Raw genomic sequence first — 18453 nt, 5'->3', positions numbered from 1 at the left:
TAAATAGTCATTGTGACTATATTATAATGTTATTATTCACTCAACAAACATTTATTGAGCATCTTCTGTGTGTTGGACTGAGCATACGGAAGCGACTTTCGTTATGGTAATGCTGCTGCTGATGAGTCACGCAGTGGATGAATATTTATTGAGCGCCCTCTGTGACACTATGGGTGGCAAATAGACAAAGCCACTCCACTGGCTCTCTTTGAGCGAGGGTGAGAGGCACACAACATAAAAACCCCAAAACGAGATGATCTCTGATCATGATGGGAGATCTTCTTGATCATCTTCATCATGATCATCTCTGATCAAGAAGGCGAGGGAACTGTTGGCAGGGTTTGAGGAAGGGGGGGCTGTGAGATCTCAATGGGAAGTCAGGGGAGGGACTGACATTTGCAAATTTCCCACCATGACCTTATGGGCTGGAAGAGAGTCCTCATGCAGAGCCTAGCATAAAGCGGGTACTAATAGTGTTTTTGTTGTTGTTGTTTATATGTGCTGGTAAAGCACAAGGCCTCCGGAGCCAGCTGCTTGGGCTCAAGTCCTGGCTCTGCCACCAGTCAGCTGGGTGACCTCAGGCACCTGTCCTCTCCTCCCTGAATTCTTGTCTGCACATCTGCGAGATAGAAATAACTTCCCTCGTTAGATTATCATGCAGATGCTTGAGTTACTACCCCCAACGCGACTCTCAGAACAGACCCGGGGTGTAGCCAACAATCAATATTATTATTAGGGGGCATGTGGGGGGGCTCAGCCAGTTAAGCATCTGCCTTTGGCTCAGGTCTTGATCCTGGGGTCCTGTTCTGTGGGGAGCCTGCTTCTCTCTCTCCCTCTGCAACCCCCACCCCTACTCTTGCTTTCTCTTGAATAACTAAAATCTTTTCAAAAATAATATTATTATGATTTGCTATCATTGCTATTATTATTTACTGTGTAGCAGTTTAGAACACAGGGTGGCCGCTTTGAATCCTGACTCCACTATTGGCTCTGAGACATTCGGCTAGTGTTTGCACCTTTGGTGCCTCAGTCTCCCCTCCTGTTAAATGGTCGTAAGAGTCTCGGTGCCACCTTCTCAGGCTCCACTCGCTGGCCTACTGGGCAGGCCTGGATGCCTGGCCTGGCACCCGTGCTCCTTGCACATCAGCTATTACAGACCCGCTAACTGTCAGCCCTCCTGGCGGGATGAGCAGGGGAAGGAAAGGAGCACTCCCTTCCTGCCTGACTGGAACTGATCCTGCTTAAGAGAGGGAGAGGCTCAAAGGGCCGGGGGTGGGGGGGGTGGGGGGATGGGGGGGGTGGACACTCAGCTCTCCCAGGCCTCATACTTCCTTCTACAAACCCAGCCCCACACTCTGTCAGCCTCTGGGGATGGGGAGGGCGTCCCCACAGGGACTGAGGGAGGGAGGCGAGGGTGGCAGCTGCTATCAGAACTACCCACTCCCCTCCTCGCTGGCATCTAATGGGGATAATATCACAGCAAAGAAAGCAGAAATGCACTCCTTGAGCATGTCTCACCCGATACTCCTTTCTGTCTTCAATTTTTTTTTCAAGTTAGTTATTATTATTATTATTATTTTTTTTTTTTTGCTGTTCAACTCTGGTCTACTTATCTTTGGTGTTCCTGAGAATTCAGGACCCGAGGGGAAAACATTTCATGTCTTCCTACCTTGGAAAAAGCAGAGGCACAGAAAGGTGAAGCCATTCGCCTGGGGTTGCACAGCTGGGAGGCGGCTGGGCCAGAATTTGAACCTGAGTCCTCATGTTCAAGAGTTCAACCCAAACCCACTCCCAACTGCTCTGCCCCGTATTGCCAGATACGAGCATTACTATTATCAACAATAGGCCCTGCTGGTGTGGTGCCCATTATGCCCTAAATGTCTCCCCTGTGGGAATGCTTCCGGAAACAATGCCTTTTTTTTGTTTGTCTTAAGATTTTTTTTTAAAGATTAATTTTTTTAATTTTTATTTATTTATGATAGTCACAGAGAGAGAGAGAGGCAGAGACACAAGCAGAGGGAGAAGCAGGCTCCATGCACCGGGAGCCCGACGTGGGATTCGATCCCAGGTCTCCAGGATTGCGCCCTGGGCCAAAGGCAGGCGCTAAACTGCTGCGCCACTCAGGGATCCCCTGTCTTAAGATTTTATTTATTTATTGGAGACACACAGAGAGAGGCAGAGACATAGGCAGAGGGAGAACAGGCTCCTAGCAAGGAGCCCAATGTGGGACTCGATCCCAGGACTCCAGGATCATGCCCTGAGCCCAAGGCAGACGCTCAACCACTGAGCCACCCAGGCGTCCCTGGAAACAATGCTTTGAGTTAGGGAGGCCTATCATCTCCTCTCACAGCACTGCTAAGGGGAGGACAGGAAGTGACTTGGACAAAGTCACCCCATCACCGGTGGCAGAGCTGGAATTCCAGCCCGGCAAAGCCGAAGGTTTTATGCTGTCTGCTCAAAAAACAGGGATCACTGCTCTTCTCCTTCCTACCTGCTCCCTGCTCAGAGGGTGACCCAGGGGACCAGTGACCCTGGTGGACACTGCCAGGCCCTTGTCCCAGCCCATCATCACAGAACCTCTCAAGGGCCCTTCTCCTGGGTCCCTGGGATGTTTGCAGGCAGTAACTAGAACCCCAAAGCCTGGATCCGGAGCCCTGGAATCTGAAACTCACAGTCTGTTTGGCTGCAAAATTCATGAACCCAAAAGCTTCAGTGGGCTCAGAGAACGGAGCAGCTCTGCGTGCCCAACCGTCCAGCCTCAGCTGCAACCTGTCCTGTCCCCAGGGGCCATGGCTTTGGCCCAGTTCCTCCTAGATGCCTACAGCCTGCCCCAGCCTCCCCTCTGGGACTCTACCTCTAGGCACCCCCTTAGATCCCTTCTCCACTTTTCTAAAGGGAGTGGTCTGAAACTGAAAGCTCCCTCACTCTCATATCCCCCTTGGCTCCCACTGCCCTCAAGCTGCCGGAGCCAGTGCAGGCAGAAACAACCCCAGCTGACCTCTCTCACAAGCCTCCACTTGAACCCACTGCCTCAGACGTGCTGACTTCCTTAATCTCACTTCCTCTCTCTTTCTCTCTTTCCTCTGGCACCTAACCACACAGCATGAAATGTCTGCTCCTTTTTGCTTTCTTAGCCTCTTTCTGAAGCAGCGATAAGATCGCCTCTTCAGGAAGCCTTCTCTGACCTCTCAATCCACGTCTAGGTCAAGTCCCTCCTTGACTCTCTCAATTGTCCCATGCTCCCCTGTCACAGCTGTTTCTAAAAATCTATGTTTTACAAAACTTTACCTATCGGTCTATCTGTCTGTAACATAAACTTTACCATTTTATGCACTTCAAGTGTACAGGCCGGGGACATTAAGCACATTCACAGCATTGTGCAGCCACTATCCCATCCTTCTCCAGAACTCTTTTCATCTTTGCAAAACTGAAACTCTGTGCCATTAAACCCTAACCCCTCTTCCCGTCCCCAGCCCCTGGCCCCCACCATCTACTCTCTATCTCCATGAATTTGACTCCTCTAGGGAGTTCATATGAGTGGAATCAGACAGCCTTTATCCTTTTGTGACTGGCCTGTTTAAATCGATTTTAAAATATATTTTAGTTTTATTTTTTAATTGAAGTATAGTTGACAGCGTTTTATTGGCTTCAGGCGTACAACGTAGTGAATCGACAAATCTATATATTACACACTGCTCACCGAATGTGTAGTTGCCATCTGTCACTGTATAATGTAATTACGATCGTATTGACTGTATTCCCTGTGCTGTACTTTTTAATCCCCATGACTTCTGTATTTTATAACTGGAAGTTTGTACTCCTTAATCCCCTTCACCTACTTCTTCCTCTCATGTACCCATTCTTTCCGCTGTGGCAACCACACATTCTCAGTATTTATTGTTCACTTTCTGTTTGTTGTTTATTCACTTTTTTGATTTATTTTTTAACTTATTTGACAGTGAGAGAGCACAAGCAGGGGGAGCTGCACAGGGAGAGGGAGAAGGAGACTCCCCGCTGAGCAGGGAGCCCAATGTGGGGCTCAATTCCAGGACCCTGGGATCACGACCTGAGCTGAGGCTTAACCAACCAACTGAGCCACCCAGGTGCCCCCATTCATTTGTTTAGATTCCACATGGAAGAGAAATCACATAGTATTTGTCTTTCTCTGACTTATTTTACTTAGCATAATATCCTCTAGGTCCATTCATGTTGTCAAGAATAGCAAGATTTTATTCTTTTTATGGCTGAGTAATATTCCATTGTATATTTATACCACTTCTTTATCCAGTCATCTATCAATGGGAGCACTTAGGTTGCTTCCATATCTTGGCTGCTCTAAATAATGCTTCAATGAATATAGGGATGCATGTATCTTTTATAATTAATGTTTTGTTGTCTTTGGGTAAATACCCAGCAGTAGAATTCCTGGCTCATATGGTGTTTCTATTTTTTTTTTTTTTTGGTGTTTCTATTTTTAATTTCTTTTTTTTTTATATTTTTAATATCTTGAAGAACTTCTGTACTGCTTTCTGTAGTGGCTGCACCAATTTACTTTCCTACCAACAGTGCATAAGGATTCCTTTTCCTTCACATTAAATCTATTATTTTTTTCAATAGAGTTTTAATTACCCACATGAATATTTTCTCCTACTAAGGAGAGAGAGAAGGAAAAGATGGGGATCCCTGGGTAGCTCAGCGGTTTAGCACCAGCCTTTGGCGCGTGGCATGTTCCTGGAGTCCCAGGATCAAGTCCCACATCAGGCTCCTTGCATGGAGCCTGCTTCTCCCTCTGCCTGTGTCCCTGCCTCTTTGTGTGTGTGTATGTGTGTGTGTCTCTCATAAATAAATGAATAAAATCTTTTTAAAAAAGGGAGAGAGAAAGAAAACAGAAATCAGAAAACAGTCCTCTTGCCCCCCTCCCATCCTGGTCGTTCTGACAAGCAACGCACGTTCAGATCTTTTTCTATTAAGTTGCATGCAGGTGTGTGTGTGTGTGTGTGTGTGTCCCCACACCATGCACGACTAACTAAGTGCAACTTGCTATACTCACCATTAGGACCTGTAAATCTAACTGCTACTCTGGCAGGTTATGGAATATCTGTGGGTTGCAAAGTCAGGCTCCATGAGGTTCAAATCCTTGTATAGCCCCACATTCACTAGCTGGGTGACTGTGGGGAAATTACTTAACCTCTCTGTATCATTTTCTCCAAGTGGAAAATGACTGCAAGGATTTAATATGACACACTTGAGAAATTGCTTAACCTCTTTGTGTCATTTTCCTCAACTGGAAAATGGTTATAAAGATTGAACACAAAGCAAATAATCCCTCTTCTGATGCTGCATAAGTTCCCTCTGAAATTCGCTCTTGTTATAATCTGCAGGGCCACCTCCTTCTTTCTTAAGCTATTTACAATTTTTCCATTTTAAAACTTAAACATGTTAAGAAAGGGCAGAAGTCAAGAGGTTGCCACAAACTGAACCCACCTAGTAACCGCAGTCTTGTTTCCTGTCACCCCCGGAAGCTGCCCCAGAGGCCCTATCACCCACAAGGGCAACCACTGATCCATGTTCAATTACCATAGGCCGATTAGCTATCCTGTCCTAGGACTTCATTCAAAAGTGCATGGCCTCTGTCCCTCAGTATAATATATATATATATATATATATATATATATATATATATATATATTTTTTTTTTTTTTTTTTTTTTGAGACTCACCTATGCTATTGCACTTACCAGTAGATAATGACTTTTAACTGCTGAGGACTATTTTATGATATGGATGGACCATGATGTACTGAACCATTCATCCATTTATGGACATTTGGGTTTCTTCCAATTTTTGGCCATTATGAATGAGGCTGTGATGAAGTTGCTATGAACATTTGTATACAAGCCCTTGTCTTTCTTTTCTTCCTTCCTTCTTTCCCTCCTAGTTTTATGGTTTTTTTCTTAAAGATTTTATTTATTTATTCATGAGAGACACACAGAGAGAGGCAGAGACACAGGCAGAGGGAGAAGCAGGCTTTCTGCAAGGAGCCTGATCTGGGACTGGATCCCAGAACCCCAGAATCACTACCTGAGCCAAAGGCCATGCAGGGAGCCCGATATGGGACTCGATCCCAGAACCCTGGGATCACGCCCTGAGCCAAAGGCAGATGCTCAACCGCTGAGCCACCCAGGTGTCCCTAGTTTTACGGTTTTATTTTTCTTGGGTAAATAACTAGGAGTAGAATGTTTGGGTCATGTGGTAGGCACTTATCTAACTCTATGAGAAACGGAGAGATCTTTTTCCAAGTGGTTGTGTCATTTTACATCGTCACCAGCCATGTAGGAGAGTCCCATTTGTTCTAGATCCTCAGCCAGTACTTGCTACCATTCATCTTTCTAGTTCTAGCGCTTCTGGTGGATGTGTGGCTGTATATAATTGAATTTTATTTTATTTTTCATTATTTACTTATTTATTTTTTAAGATTTATTCATTCATTCATGATAGAGAGAGAGAGAGAGGCAGAGACACAGGCAGAAAGAGAAGCAGGCTCCATGTCGGGAGCCCGATGCAGGACTCGATCCCGGGACTCCAGGATCGCGCCCTGGGCTAAAGGCAGGCGCCAAACCGCTGAGCCACCCAGGGATCCCTGTTTTATTTTTAGAAAGATTTTATTTATTTGACACACAGAAAAAGAACTAGCTCAAGCACGGGGGAGCAGCAGGCAGAGGGAGAGGGAGAAGCAGACTCCCGGTTGAGCAAGGAGCTGGACATGGGGCTCAATCCCAGGACACGGGGATCATGACCTGAGCCGAAGGCAGATGTTTAACCCACTGAGCCACCCAGGTGCCCCGTAGCATTGCATCTTGATTTGCATTTCCCTGATGGCTTCATTCTTTTTATTCGCTGCATGGTATTCCCTCCCTCTCATCGGGTTGAGTGCACTCCTCTGTTGGAGGACCTGTAAGCCTCTCCCCATTTTTTACAAAAAGTACCAAAGCAGCAGGGAGCAACCTTTGACAGTCCCCAGGCACACACACACCTACGATGGCTTCTCCAGGGTCAGTGGCAGAGAGGAATCACACAGGGCCAACATCATTGCATTTGATCTTTTCTGCCAGATCCACTGCATGTGCTCACCCGGCTGGTTGTTCCAGACGCTAAAATTCTTGCCCGTCTGCTGAATGCAAAATAGCATTTTTTGCCCTGTTCACTGGCACACGGTCAGCGCTCGATACCTGGTTGATGAGTGGATGGGGGGGGGGTGTAGATGAATGATTGGGTGACCCACTGCTCCCACCCCACCAAGCACAGCGACGAGTCTCGGCTGAGCCCAGATGGGAAACAAAGCTTGGGGCGCCACCCTCCCGCGGCCCGGGCCCGCCCCCCGCCCCGCCCCCCGGCCGGCTCCGGGCTCCCATTGGAGGCGGCGTGCGGGGCGGGCCGGGCGGGCGGGGCGGGGCCGGGCCCGGGGCGGGGCGCTGCAGCCCGCGGAGCCTCCCGCCCGCGCGGGCTGGGGTCGCTCGGGCTCGGACTCCCCTCCCCGCCCGACGCGGCCATGGAGGACGAGCGGAAGGACGGAGCCTACGGTAGGAGCCGCCTGTGGCCCGCGGTCGCCTCCGCGGAGTTGGGGGGCCTTGGGGGAGGGGGGCCTCCCAGATCACAAACACCCGCGCGGCAGCGGGGCCCCCCTGCGGCTCCCCGGCCCTGCGTCCCGCGCTGCGCCGAGCCCACGCCCCCCTGCTCCGGCCCGGGTCGCCCCGCGACCTCTCCCCCGGGAGCCCCCCCACCCCCTCCGGTTGATGGGCCGGGACGCACGGCGCATGCTCCGCCCGGGGAGGTCCCGTTATCTGGGCGGCTCAATGCCAGGCGGGGGAGGGGAGGCTTGGCGACCGGGGCTCGAAAAAGGGATAGGGCCCCTACTTCCCCAAATCGCCCTCCCCTTCTGGTTGCCTTAGTCCACTTCTTTCTCCTGTCCACATCCCCCCGAGAAGTAGCCACCCCGGGCTTCCGGCGAGATGGGGAAACTGAGGCAAGCCTGGGCGGACCGAATGCTGGGGGGAGGGGGCCATCAGCTCTTGCCAGCTGCCTGGAAGGACAGACAGAAGGGCGCCCTCGGTGAGGGGGCGTTCCAGAAGCAAGAGACCATTGAGAAACTTTGCTGGCCGCCTACGAGGGCTGGGGTGCCCGCCAGCATTTCGCGAGGTCCCTGCGACGCCGATCCCCCTCCCGCGGACCTCCGCGGGTGGCCTTCGCCCCCGGGCCCAGGGGTTGGGGCCAAGATGAGGCCCCTCCCTTCCCACGCCCTACAATGCGTCCCTTCCCCCGGTTCCCACGGAGGGGTGTGCCATCCTCAGTTTCTCCTTTCTCTTCTCCATTTTGGGTCCCACGGCTGAGCTGGGCACAGGTCCCACGGAGCACTCCCCTGGGGCGAAGGGGCGCTGCTGCCCCTCCTTGTGTGACAGGAACTTCCTGGAAACTGTGAGACCGAAGGCTTTGGGGAGGGGGCAGGAAACCGCTCAAAAATAATCAAGAAAAACAAGCTGACTAGAAATGTGCCTCCCTCTCCCCGCTGCCTCCACCTGGGACTGTGGCCTCAGCAGGCTGCGGAGGGAGACAGATCCGGGGAGGCTGGGACCCCCCCCTGCGAGGCCCAGCCAAGAGGGGAACGCAGGGACCTGGCCACTGCCCAGCCACACTCCCCTCCCTGCCTGAAGCTGCCAACCCAACATCCGGAGGGGCCTCCGTGCTCTTGGTTTTGGCTCGAGCTTCAGACCCTGCGTCTGTGGGTGCTGTGCATCTCCTTGGGTGTGGCTGGCTGTCTCTGATCTGAGAATCTCAGCCTGGCGGGGCCCTGCCTGCTTGTGGGCAGCACCTGAGGGACCTTGGGGCTCTGTAAGGTGGAGGCTGGGGGCGGGGGATGGCAGTCAGAGTGGACAATGATGTGATTCACCAAGCCTTGTATTTGGCCAAAGGGAGCCAGCCATGGACGCCGGAGCAAAGCCTCTCAGGCCCTGCCAGACCCACACTCCAGACAGGGGACCTCTGTGCCCAACGGAGGTAGCGCGGGGTGCTGGAAACCCATTCCATCAACAAGTATTTATTGAGCATCTTCCAGGTAGAATTTAGACACTGAAAACACAGCAGTGAACAAAGCAGAAAAATCCTGGAATAAACATATGCTTTTAGGTTGTTGTAAGTAAGTGTTGTGGAGCAGAGAACAGGACAGCCTGTGTGTGGGAGAATCATCTAGGATTATTGAAGGTGACCAAGGGCTGGAGTTGAAGCCAATGGCCCCTGGAAGAGTTGACAGAAGTGTGTTCTAGGCAGAAGGAACAGCAAACAAACCACACAGTTGCTTAATTATTTTTCTCTACGAGGCGCAAGGAAGCCTGAGCTGGAGACTTCAGCTAGGTCTTGCAACCACGCGGTCACCTCCTCTGCAAGGGCCACCTGGCTTGACTCCTTGAAGTGGGGGTGGAGGAGGTGTCTTTCTTAGTTTGGAACTAGTCCATTTTCACCAGAACCAAAAACCTGGGGCCCTCAGGCTGCCACATGGATCCCTGACAGATAGAGGAGCTTTACTTGGGGAATGGTGTTGCAGGAGTTGCTCACATATCCCTTGTATCCCAATGCCTTTCCATTCATCGGTTTCCATGAATTTAGGGGGTGACGTTAGGCAGACCCAGGCTCAAATCCTGCTTTTGACATTTAGGAGCCATGTGGCCACGGGAGAGTCGGTGACCTCTCTGAGGCTCTTTCCGTGTCTGCAGGGCTGGGAAGACCACACTCACTGGTGGGCAGAATTTTGCACAGCGGCTGGTGGGCTCTGCTTGCTCAAGAGGCCTCTAGGACCTGTAACACTGGGGACATGGATTTTCTATTAGCTGATGGAAATGCAGTCCTCTCTGTCTAGGCATAGACTCTGCTGGCCTGAGCAGGGCAGGAAGCTCCCCCTTCCCCAGACAGCGTATCTAGAGGGGGTGACAGCACTGAGCAATCCAGAGAAATGGCTCCTGGCCCTGATGGATGACAGCAATGGGTACTGCCCTGCTTCCAATCCACCCTTGACATGTGCATGGAAAAAGATTCTGGAACTCAAAACAAGAGACTCTTTCGGGAGGCAGGGTGGGGTGAGAGATGAGACAAGAATAAGAGTGCTTGTTTAAAAAGCAGATTCCCTGGCCCCATTTGTAGAGAGTCCAACTCAGGTGGCCGCGGGGATCGGGGATCTGATTTTTTAAAAATATTGTTGGGTGGGGATACTTAGTTGTTACTGGAAAGGTTTGGTTTGTTTTTTTCCCCCTGAGAGTTGGTGCTCCAGAAGCATTCACATGCTTCAAAATACAAAAGATACAAAGACGGTGTAGCTTTATCATGAAAAGTCTCCCTCCTGCTCTCTCTCCCAGCATGACACACCCTTCTTGGCATGCACCACTGTTCCAACATCTTGTGCTTTCTTCCAAATGGAGTCTAGGCCTTAGAAGTTCACATGCAATTATATACATATTCTTTATCTAATGGCTGGTTTTTTTTTTTCCTTTTACAAAAATATCAGCATATCTCTAGTGTGCTAGTTCCATGAGGCAGGATTTTGTGTCTGTGTGTCGGAAGGAATATCCGCAGTGCCTGGCACGTAGAAGGTACTCAGTGGACGCTTATGAATGAAAAGGTGTTTCACGTGTTGCTTTCTCTGTTTTTTTGTTTGTTTCTTTGTTTAATATGTCTCAGAGACATCTCTCATGTCGGTGTCTGGACAGCTTCCTCTGTGTTTTTTTGTTTTTTAAAGATTTTATTCATCTATTCATGAGAGACACACAGAGACACACAGAGGGAGAAGCAGGCTCCTTGCAGGGAGCCTGATGTGGGACTCGATCCTGGGACCCCAGGATCACGCCCTGGGCTGAAGGCAGGCGCTAAACCGCTGAGCCACCCAGGGATCCCCTTCTCTGTGTTTTCTGACAGCTGTAAACAATAGTTCATTTGTGGATGGACCGTCTTATATCTAACCGATCTTATATTTAACCAATCAAGGGGAATATTTTAAACTTTTCACTGAAGCAGGCAATTCATACATAAAAGGAAACAGATCCTACATGTGCGAGGCTCCAGAAATTTTCACCAGGTGAACACCAGGGAGGGCCAATCAGTATTATTATTTTTATTTATTTATTTATTTATTTATTTATTTATTTATTTTTTATTTATGATAGTCACAGAGAGAGAGAGAGAGAGAGAGAGAGGCAGAGGGAGAAGCAGGCAGAGGGAGAAGCAGGCTCCATGCACTGGGAGCCCGACGTGGGATTCGATTCCGGGTCTCCAGGATCACGCCCTGGGCCAAAGGCAGGCGCCAGACCGCTGCGCCACCCAGGGATCCCCAGTATTATTATTTTAGTTTTAATTTTTTTGTGTGGTGAAAAACAAAACAAAAAATGTGCACTCTTAATCATTTGTAGTTGTATGTTTCAATAGTGTTAAGTATAGGGGCATCTGGGTGGCTCAGTCGGTTAAGTTCTGATTCTTAATTTCAGCTCAGGTCCTGATCTCAGGGTCATGTGAGTTCAAGCCCTGCGTTGGGCTCCATGCTGGGTGGAGCCTACTTAAAAAACAAATAGTGTTAAGTATCTTCACATTGTTGTGCTGTGGCCTATTTTTGTAAAGCCAATAGAGTAAGAATGGCTCCATTGTTTATAAATTGTTAAAAAAAAATTAAAAGGAATATGTGACAGAGCTGATATGTGAACCACAAAACTTAAAATCTTAAATATGTGGCCTTTAACAGAAGAAAATTTGCAGAGCTTAAGTAAGGACCTCCCTCTTAACCCCAGAAAGTTCTGTTAGGTTCCTCCCCAGTCAATCCCCAAAGGGAGAGTTGATTTTATTTTTTATTCTCATTTTTCTTAAGCTTTTATTTATTTATCTGACACACACACACACACACACACACACAGAGCATGCACACAAGTAGAGCAGCAGGCAGAGGGAGAGAGGGAGAAGCAGACTCCCCACTGAGCAGAGAGTCTGATCTGGGGCTCAATCCCAGGACCCTGAGATCATGACCTGAGCCCAAGGCAGATGCTTAACCGACCAAGCCACCCAGGCGCCCCAGGAGAGTTGTTTTTAAATAGGATTTTAATCTCTTATGGAGTAAAATCAATATATTCCCTCTATGAGGGCAAGGGAGTGCTGAAAATTAAAAATAAGCTCTCAGCCACAGAGAATATTTTAGCCTTCCATGTGAAAGAGCCCTTTACATACCCTTGGCCAACTGTCCTCATCCAAGACGTAACATGACCAAAAAGTCTCTAGCAGGAGGTTAGCCTATTAATTTCAGTGTGTATGTGTGGCATCTGTACAGTATTTTTTAAAGTTCCTTAAAAAAATAAATAAAGTTCCTTAGGCTGGATTAATGAAAAATGCCACTTGCCCCAGAGTGGGATACTATGTTGCCTTGTAAAAGTTGAAAAAGGTCTAACTAACCTCCCTGATGGGAAACAAGGACCCATTCATTATGTTAGCATGTAAAATAGCAAAGTTGGGAACAGTGTGTGTAACAAAACAGGGTGTGGGGGGGCATAAATAGCTACAAGTTTGCTTATGCATATGTACTTAGACAAGTCTGGAAGGAGGAAAGGGAAACCGAGGAGAGGAAGTTGGGCTCTTGGCCAAGGTAAGAGGGAGAGTGATTTTTCTTAGTCTGAAAGCTTGTCTGGTTGAAGGGTTTTGTTTTTTTTTTTTATTACCCTGATGAGCATAGAGTTTACTTAATATAAATGAGTTCGCCCCTAACTTCCTTCAAACGGTTATGGTACAGGTATGGTGGGCCAGGTTCTGTTCTAAACCCTGGGGTAACAGGTGTTGCAGTGGAGGAGCTGACATTCCGGACAGGGAAACAGATGCGGTATTAAGATAAATGAGAGGGACGCCTGGGTGGCTCAGCGGTTTGGCGCCTGCCTTCGGCCCAGGGCGTGGACCTGGAGACTCGGGATCGAGTCCCGTGTCGGGCTCCCTGCATGGAGCCTGCTTCTCCCTCTGCCTGTGTCTCTGCCTCTCTCTCTGTATCTCTCATTAACAAATAAGTAGAATCTGTAAACAAAAAGAAAAAAAGATAAATGAGAGAGGGCACCCGGGTGGCCCTCAGCGGTTGAGCAGCTGCCTTCGGCTCCAGTTGTTATCCTGGGGTCCTGGGATCGAATCCCACATCAGGGTCCCCGCAGGGAGCATACTTCTCCCTATAGAGGCTTATATCTCTGCCTCTCTCTGTATGTCTCTCATGAATAAATAAATAAAATATTTTTTAATGGTTAATGAGAGAAATTCTTAGAATATCCAAGAAGGGGTCGGGAGAAAAATACTGTAGGAAAGAAGGGTGGGAATAATCTGTGGCGCCTGGTGGTGGAGTTGGAAGTTTTTTTTTTTTTTTTTTAAGTATTTATTTATTTATTTATTCATGAGAGACACACAGAGAGAGGCAGAGACACAGGCAGAGGGAGAAGCAGGCTCCACGCAGGGAGCCCGATGTGGGACTCGATCCCGGGACTCCAGGATCCCACCCTGGGCTGAAGGCAGGCGCTAAACCACTGAGCCACCCAGGGATCCCCTGGAGTTGAAAGTTTTAAGACCATCCTAAGGTGACCAGAGGCAGGAGGGAGGCAGCCCCCCTCTAATGTTTCAGGCAGAGAGCTCAGCCTATGCACAGGGTACGGGCCTGTGGGCCATGGGGAGGACTTGGGCTTTTGCTCCGAGAGAGATGGGAGCCATTGAGAGTTCTAAAGCAGAGGAGAGAACTGGTCTAACTCAGGTGCTCACAGGCCCCCCCGGACTCTATGAGGTGCAGTGGCAGAAGCCAGGAGACTAGGACAGAGGTGATAACACTTACCCAGAGGCATGAATCACCTGGTACTGAAGTACTAAGTAAACGAGCATGTCTACAGAAAAGCTTGCCATGGAGTTCTGACTCTTAGCCAGGTTCTAGAACCCAGCATCGCCTCTGCTCGAGTCCAGCTGCATCTGTCCTTGCCCTGTGCCACCTGTACCTTTTGTGTCCCTGGACCTTCCCTATTACTCGAGCCTCAGTTTCTCCATCCATAAAACGGGGTTAACAACAGTGTCGGCTCCTTCTTGGGGCTGCCTGCAGGGTTTGGTGAACTGATGCAGGTACAGCACTTAGCCAAGAGCCTGGGCCATGGTAAATGTCCAATTTGTGGGGGTTCTTCACAGAGCAGAGAGTTCAAGAGCATGGTTGTCAAGAGCAGAGTTCAAATCCCAGCTCCTACTGGTGGCGTGATTTGGAGCAAGTCATGAAGCGTCCCTGTGCCTTGGTTTCTGTGTTGGACCCTATACGCTCAGAGTCTTGTGAGGATGATATGAGCTTCTAGAAATAAATATCTGGTTTGGTGCCCAGCATAGGCCCGGCACATAGTAGGTGCTCTATCTTTTGCTCTTAGCATAGTGACCAGGAATATCACTCTCAGCTTTCCTACCCAGAAGCTATTCCCAAACTCTTTGTCAAAGGGATTCATCTGGGTGGCTGGGATCTGGTTCCCTAGGCACAGACTTCTGGGAAGGTAGGGGTGAACTAGCCTGGCTGCGTGGGTGAGGCCCTGGGCTGCTGTACGCCTTGGGGACTTGGCCGGTATCTGGAGGCCATGGGGGCTGGGTGGCACTTGATGGCCTGGCACCAGCATTGTGACTGGGCTGCCTGGATCAGTTTCCTTATCTTCTACACCCACTGCACCGGGTGGGACGGCCTTTGTGCCCAGCGAGACCAGGCCCCAAGGGCCGACTCCCCAACCAAGCCTGGTTTATTGGCCTAGCTCTCCCACACCTTCTCCCCCCACTTTATTTGCATCTTTATTTCTTCCTCTCTCGGTATTTGCCAAAGAGAAGGCCTGGGATGGAGCCACAGGGGCCTTAGTTTGATTCATACAGCTCCATCCCTCACCAGCTCTGTGTCTGACCAAGTGGCCTCATTTTGCCCTGTCAAATGGGACCATGCTCCTGGTTAGTGTTTGTTGATCCCAAACCTGTGCTAAGTGCTCTTTGAGCACTGAATCCTACCAACACCCACAAAGCAAATGTAAAAAAAAATTTTCAAATATTTTATTTATTTATTCATGAGAGACACACAGAGAGAGGCAGAGACACAGGCAGAGGGAGAAGCAGGCTCCCTGTGGGGAGCCCGATGTGGGACTGGATCCCAGGACCCCAGGATCACAGCCTGAGCCAAAGGCAGCTGCTCAACCACTGAGCCACCCAGGTGCCCCAGCAAATGTAAATATTAATTCCATTCTCCAGACAGGAAACTGGCAGCCTGGAGAGGGAAAGGGCTGGTCTACTCCCAGGCCTTTGTGGGCAATAATCCCACTGCTGGTTGTTATAACGAGAGCATGTGTGTGGGACACCTCGGGGGCTCAATCAGTTAAGTGTCTGCTTTGGGCTCAGGTCATGATCTCAGGGATCAAGCCGCATGCTGGGCTCTGCACTTGGGCCCTCCCCACCCCAGTTGGCTTCTTCTCCCTCTCTCTCGGCCCCTCCCCCCACTCATGCTCGCACACTCTCTCTCTCTCTGTCAAATAAATAAATAAAATATTTAAAAACAAAAACAAAGACAGCATGTGAAACCTGCTGGCACAGAATCAGTCTCAACACTTGTTGGTTCGTGGCCTAGAGACCAGGGGGCGGCAAACTTTTTCTGCAAAGGGCCAGGGAGTAAATATTTTCAGCTCTGCAGGCCACATGCGGTCTATCTCTGCTACCCGACTCTCCTGCTGTAGCCTGAAAGCCACGAACAACATGAAAAGGGACCAGCATGGCTACGTACCAAGAAAAGTTGACTTATGGCCACTGACATGTCAATTTCATATAATTTTCATATGACAAACTAGTCTTCCTCTTTTGATGTTTTCCAGCCCTTTAAAAATAAAAAGACCAGGGATCCCTGGGTGGCTCAGCGGTTTGGGGCCTGCCTTCAGTTCGGGGCATGATCCTGGAGTCTCGGATCGAGTCCCATGTCAGGTCCCTGCATGGAGCCTGCTTCTCCCTCTGCCTGTGTCTCTGCCCCCCTCTCTCTCTCTCTCAATCTGTGTCTCTCGTGAATAAACAAATAAAATATTTTAAAAAATGTAAAGACCATTCTTAGTTCTGGGTCATATGAAAACAGGCAGTGGGTGGGTTCCTTCTATACCCCTGACCACCCCCACCCCATGACAATTTGTCAACCCCTGGCCTACGTGGTTATGCACTGTGATGGGGAGAATGTCCACAGAGATGTCCACCTCCTAATTCCTGGAACCTGTGACCATGTTACCTTACAGGACAAAAGGGAATTTGCAGATGAGATTAAATTTAGGATTTTATGGTGTGGAGATTATCCTGGATTATCCAGGTGGATCCAAGGACAAAGGCCCTTATAAAGAGAAGAAGGAGGCAGGCAGACGGGAGTCAGAGAAGATGTGGCAGGTGTCCGGGGACGTGGGCTGGATGGGCATGCTGGCTTTGAGGGTGGAGGAAGGGGCTACAAGCCAAGGAATGTGGGTGTGCAGGCAGCGTCTAGGAGCCAGAACAGGTAAGGAAACAGATTCTCTCTGAGAACTTGAAGGAACGCAGCCCTGCCAAGGCCTTGATTTTAGCCTGGCAAGATGCACTTTGGATGTCTGACCTCTAGAACCATAAGATAATAAGTTTGTGTATATGTGTGTGTTTTAAAGATTGATCATTCATTCATTCATTCATGAGAGACACAGAGAGAGGCAGAGACATAGGCAGAGGGAGAAGCAGGCTCCCTGCAGGGAACCTAATGTGAGACTTGATCCCCGGACCCCGGATCACGACCTGAGCCAAAGACAGCCACTCAACCACTGAGCCACCCAGGTGCCCATGTGTGTGTGTGTGTTTGTTTTAAGATTTATTTATTTGAGGGCAGCCCTGGTGGCACAGCGGTTTAGTGCCGCCTGCAGCCTGGGGTGTGATCCTGGGGACCCGGGATCAAGTCCCACATCGGGCTCCCTGCATGGAGCCTGCTTCTCCCTCTGCCTGTGTCTCTGCCTCTCTCTCTGTGTGTCTATGAATAAATAAATAAAATCTTTAAAAAAAAAGATTTTATTTATTTGAGAGAGAGAGAGAGAGAGCATGAGCCGGGGTTGGGGGGGGGTGGGAGGCAGGCAGAGGGAGAGGATCTCAAGTTGAGAGATTCTCAAGGGAGAGATTCCCTGCCGAGCACAGAACCTGACTCGGTGCTCAGACACGTTGCTCGATCTCATGACCCTGAGATCTTGACCTGAGCTGAAACCAAATGTTGGGCCTTAGTCGACTGAGCCATCTAGGCGCCTCAAGTTTGTGCTGTTTTAAGCCACTAAGTCTTTGGTCATTTGTCACAGCAGCCCCAGGAAACTCATACAGATGCTAACTCATGAGCTGGGTGGCCCTGCTCTGCTGCTCACCGAGGGTACATGATTTCTCTCAGGGCCTCAGTTTCTGTGTCCTTCACACGGAGGTAATGAGGGGATCAATCTCACAAAGTTGCTGTAAAGATGAGCCCAGGGAAACCGTGTGACATTTTGGAAAAGTGCCTGCCTGGCACATGGTAAAGGGGTCAGTAAAATGGAGGCTTTGGGGCATCTGGACTGTTATCACCTTGTAGTACTGTTGCAAAGATGCAGCAAGTTCTCATCCTACACGGTTTGGACCAGGCTCAATGATCAGAATCAGGGAGTCTTCAATTGGCCCCTCCATTCCCCCCACCCACTAAAGTTAATGGGAGCTACTGGAACCCATCGGATGGCTGCACCAGTGTTCCCAAGAGGACGACCAGGCGCTGCTCTGCATCTTTAGTTTCCTCTCACGGGGGGACAACTCAGGTTCACACAGCAAGGTCATGGTCCCACTGCAAAGCCGCCAGTTTTTCTGAGAGCTGAAACCTCTCTATGTGTCTTCCCCTCCCCAGCCTGGCCAGGTCATGCTCCTGCTCAGACACTCTCAGGGGCTCCCACTCCCCCATCAAACCTGGGTGGAGAAGCGACCCTCTCCTTGTTGCTAGGTGGCTAGGCAAGCCACTTCCCCTCCCCAAGCCTTGGTTTACAACCCATTGTAAAATGGGTTGATGATAGGACCTCCAGTCTAATGAGGACAGAGATAGAGTCTGAAAGATACTCCTCAGTCAGCACCAACCATTCTTTTATGGTAGTTTCCTCTCTGCCAGTCTGGCTGCCTTTCGGGTGACATAAGAAACTTCCGGTGCTCCTTACCTCTTCTCCACCCTCGCCAGTCTCACCTCCTGCCGGATGGTAGAAATATGTTCTGGTGTTTTCCCTTCATACTCATAATAGTTTTGAGTTTTTATCTATTTTGCATGATTAATCCATGTGGAATTTATTTTGCTATGTGTTGGGAGTGGAGTTAACTTTTTTCCATCCTAATGCAATCAAGACTACTGACAGATTGATTTATCCTTTCCCCACCCTCT

The 18453-nt window shown here is 49.5% G+C and overlaps 1 protein-coding gene across 2 annotated transcripts in view; it reads left to right on the top strand.

Moving 5' to 3' along the window:
• The first annotated feature begins 7445 nt into the window (after positions 1–7445).
• The window catches only part of SLC44A2 (solute carrier family 44 member 2), a 29310-nt gene continuing 18302 nt past the window's right edge, over positions 7446–18453 (top strand). For both annotated transcript variants that reach the window (XM_035702833.2, XM_025457520.3), the window contains exon 1: positions 7446–7579. In XM_035702833.2, coding sequence (XP_035558726.1) covers positions 7549–7579 — 31 coding nt within the window. In that variant the 5' untranslated portion in view covers positions 7446–7548. The remainder of the gene's footprint in view (positions 7580–18453) is intronic.

This window comes from Canis lupus, chromosome 20 (assembly GCF_003254725.2).
Source record: "Canis lupus dingo isolate Sandy chromosome 20, ASM325472v2, whole genome shotgun sequence".
Lineage (NCBI taxonomy): Eukaryota > Metazoa > Chordata > Mammalia > Carnivora > Canidae > Canis > Canis lupus.
Note: the sequence above shows the minus strand (reverse complement) of the source record. Positions and strands in the feature narration are given on the sequence as shown.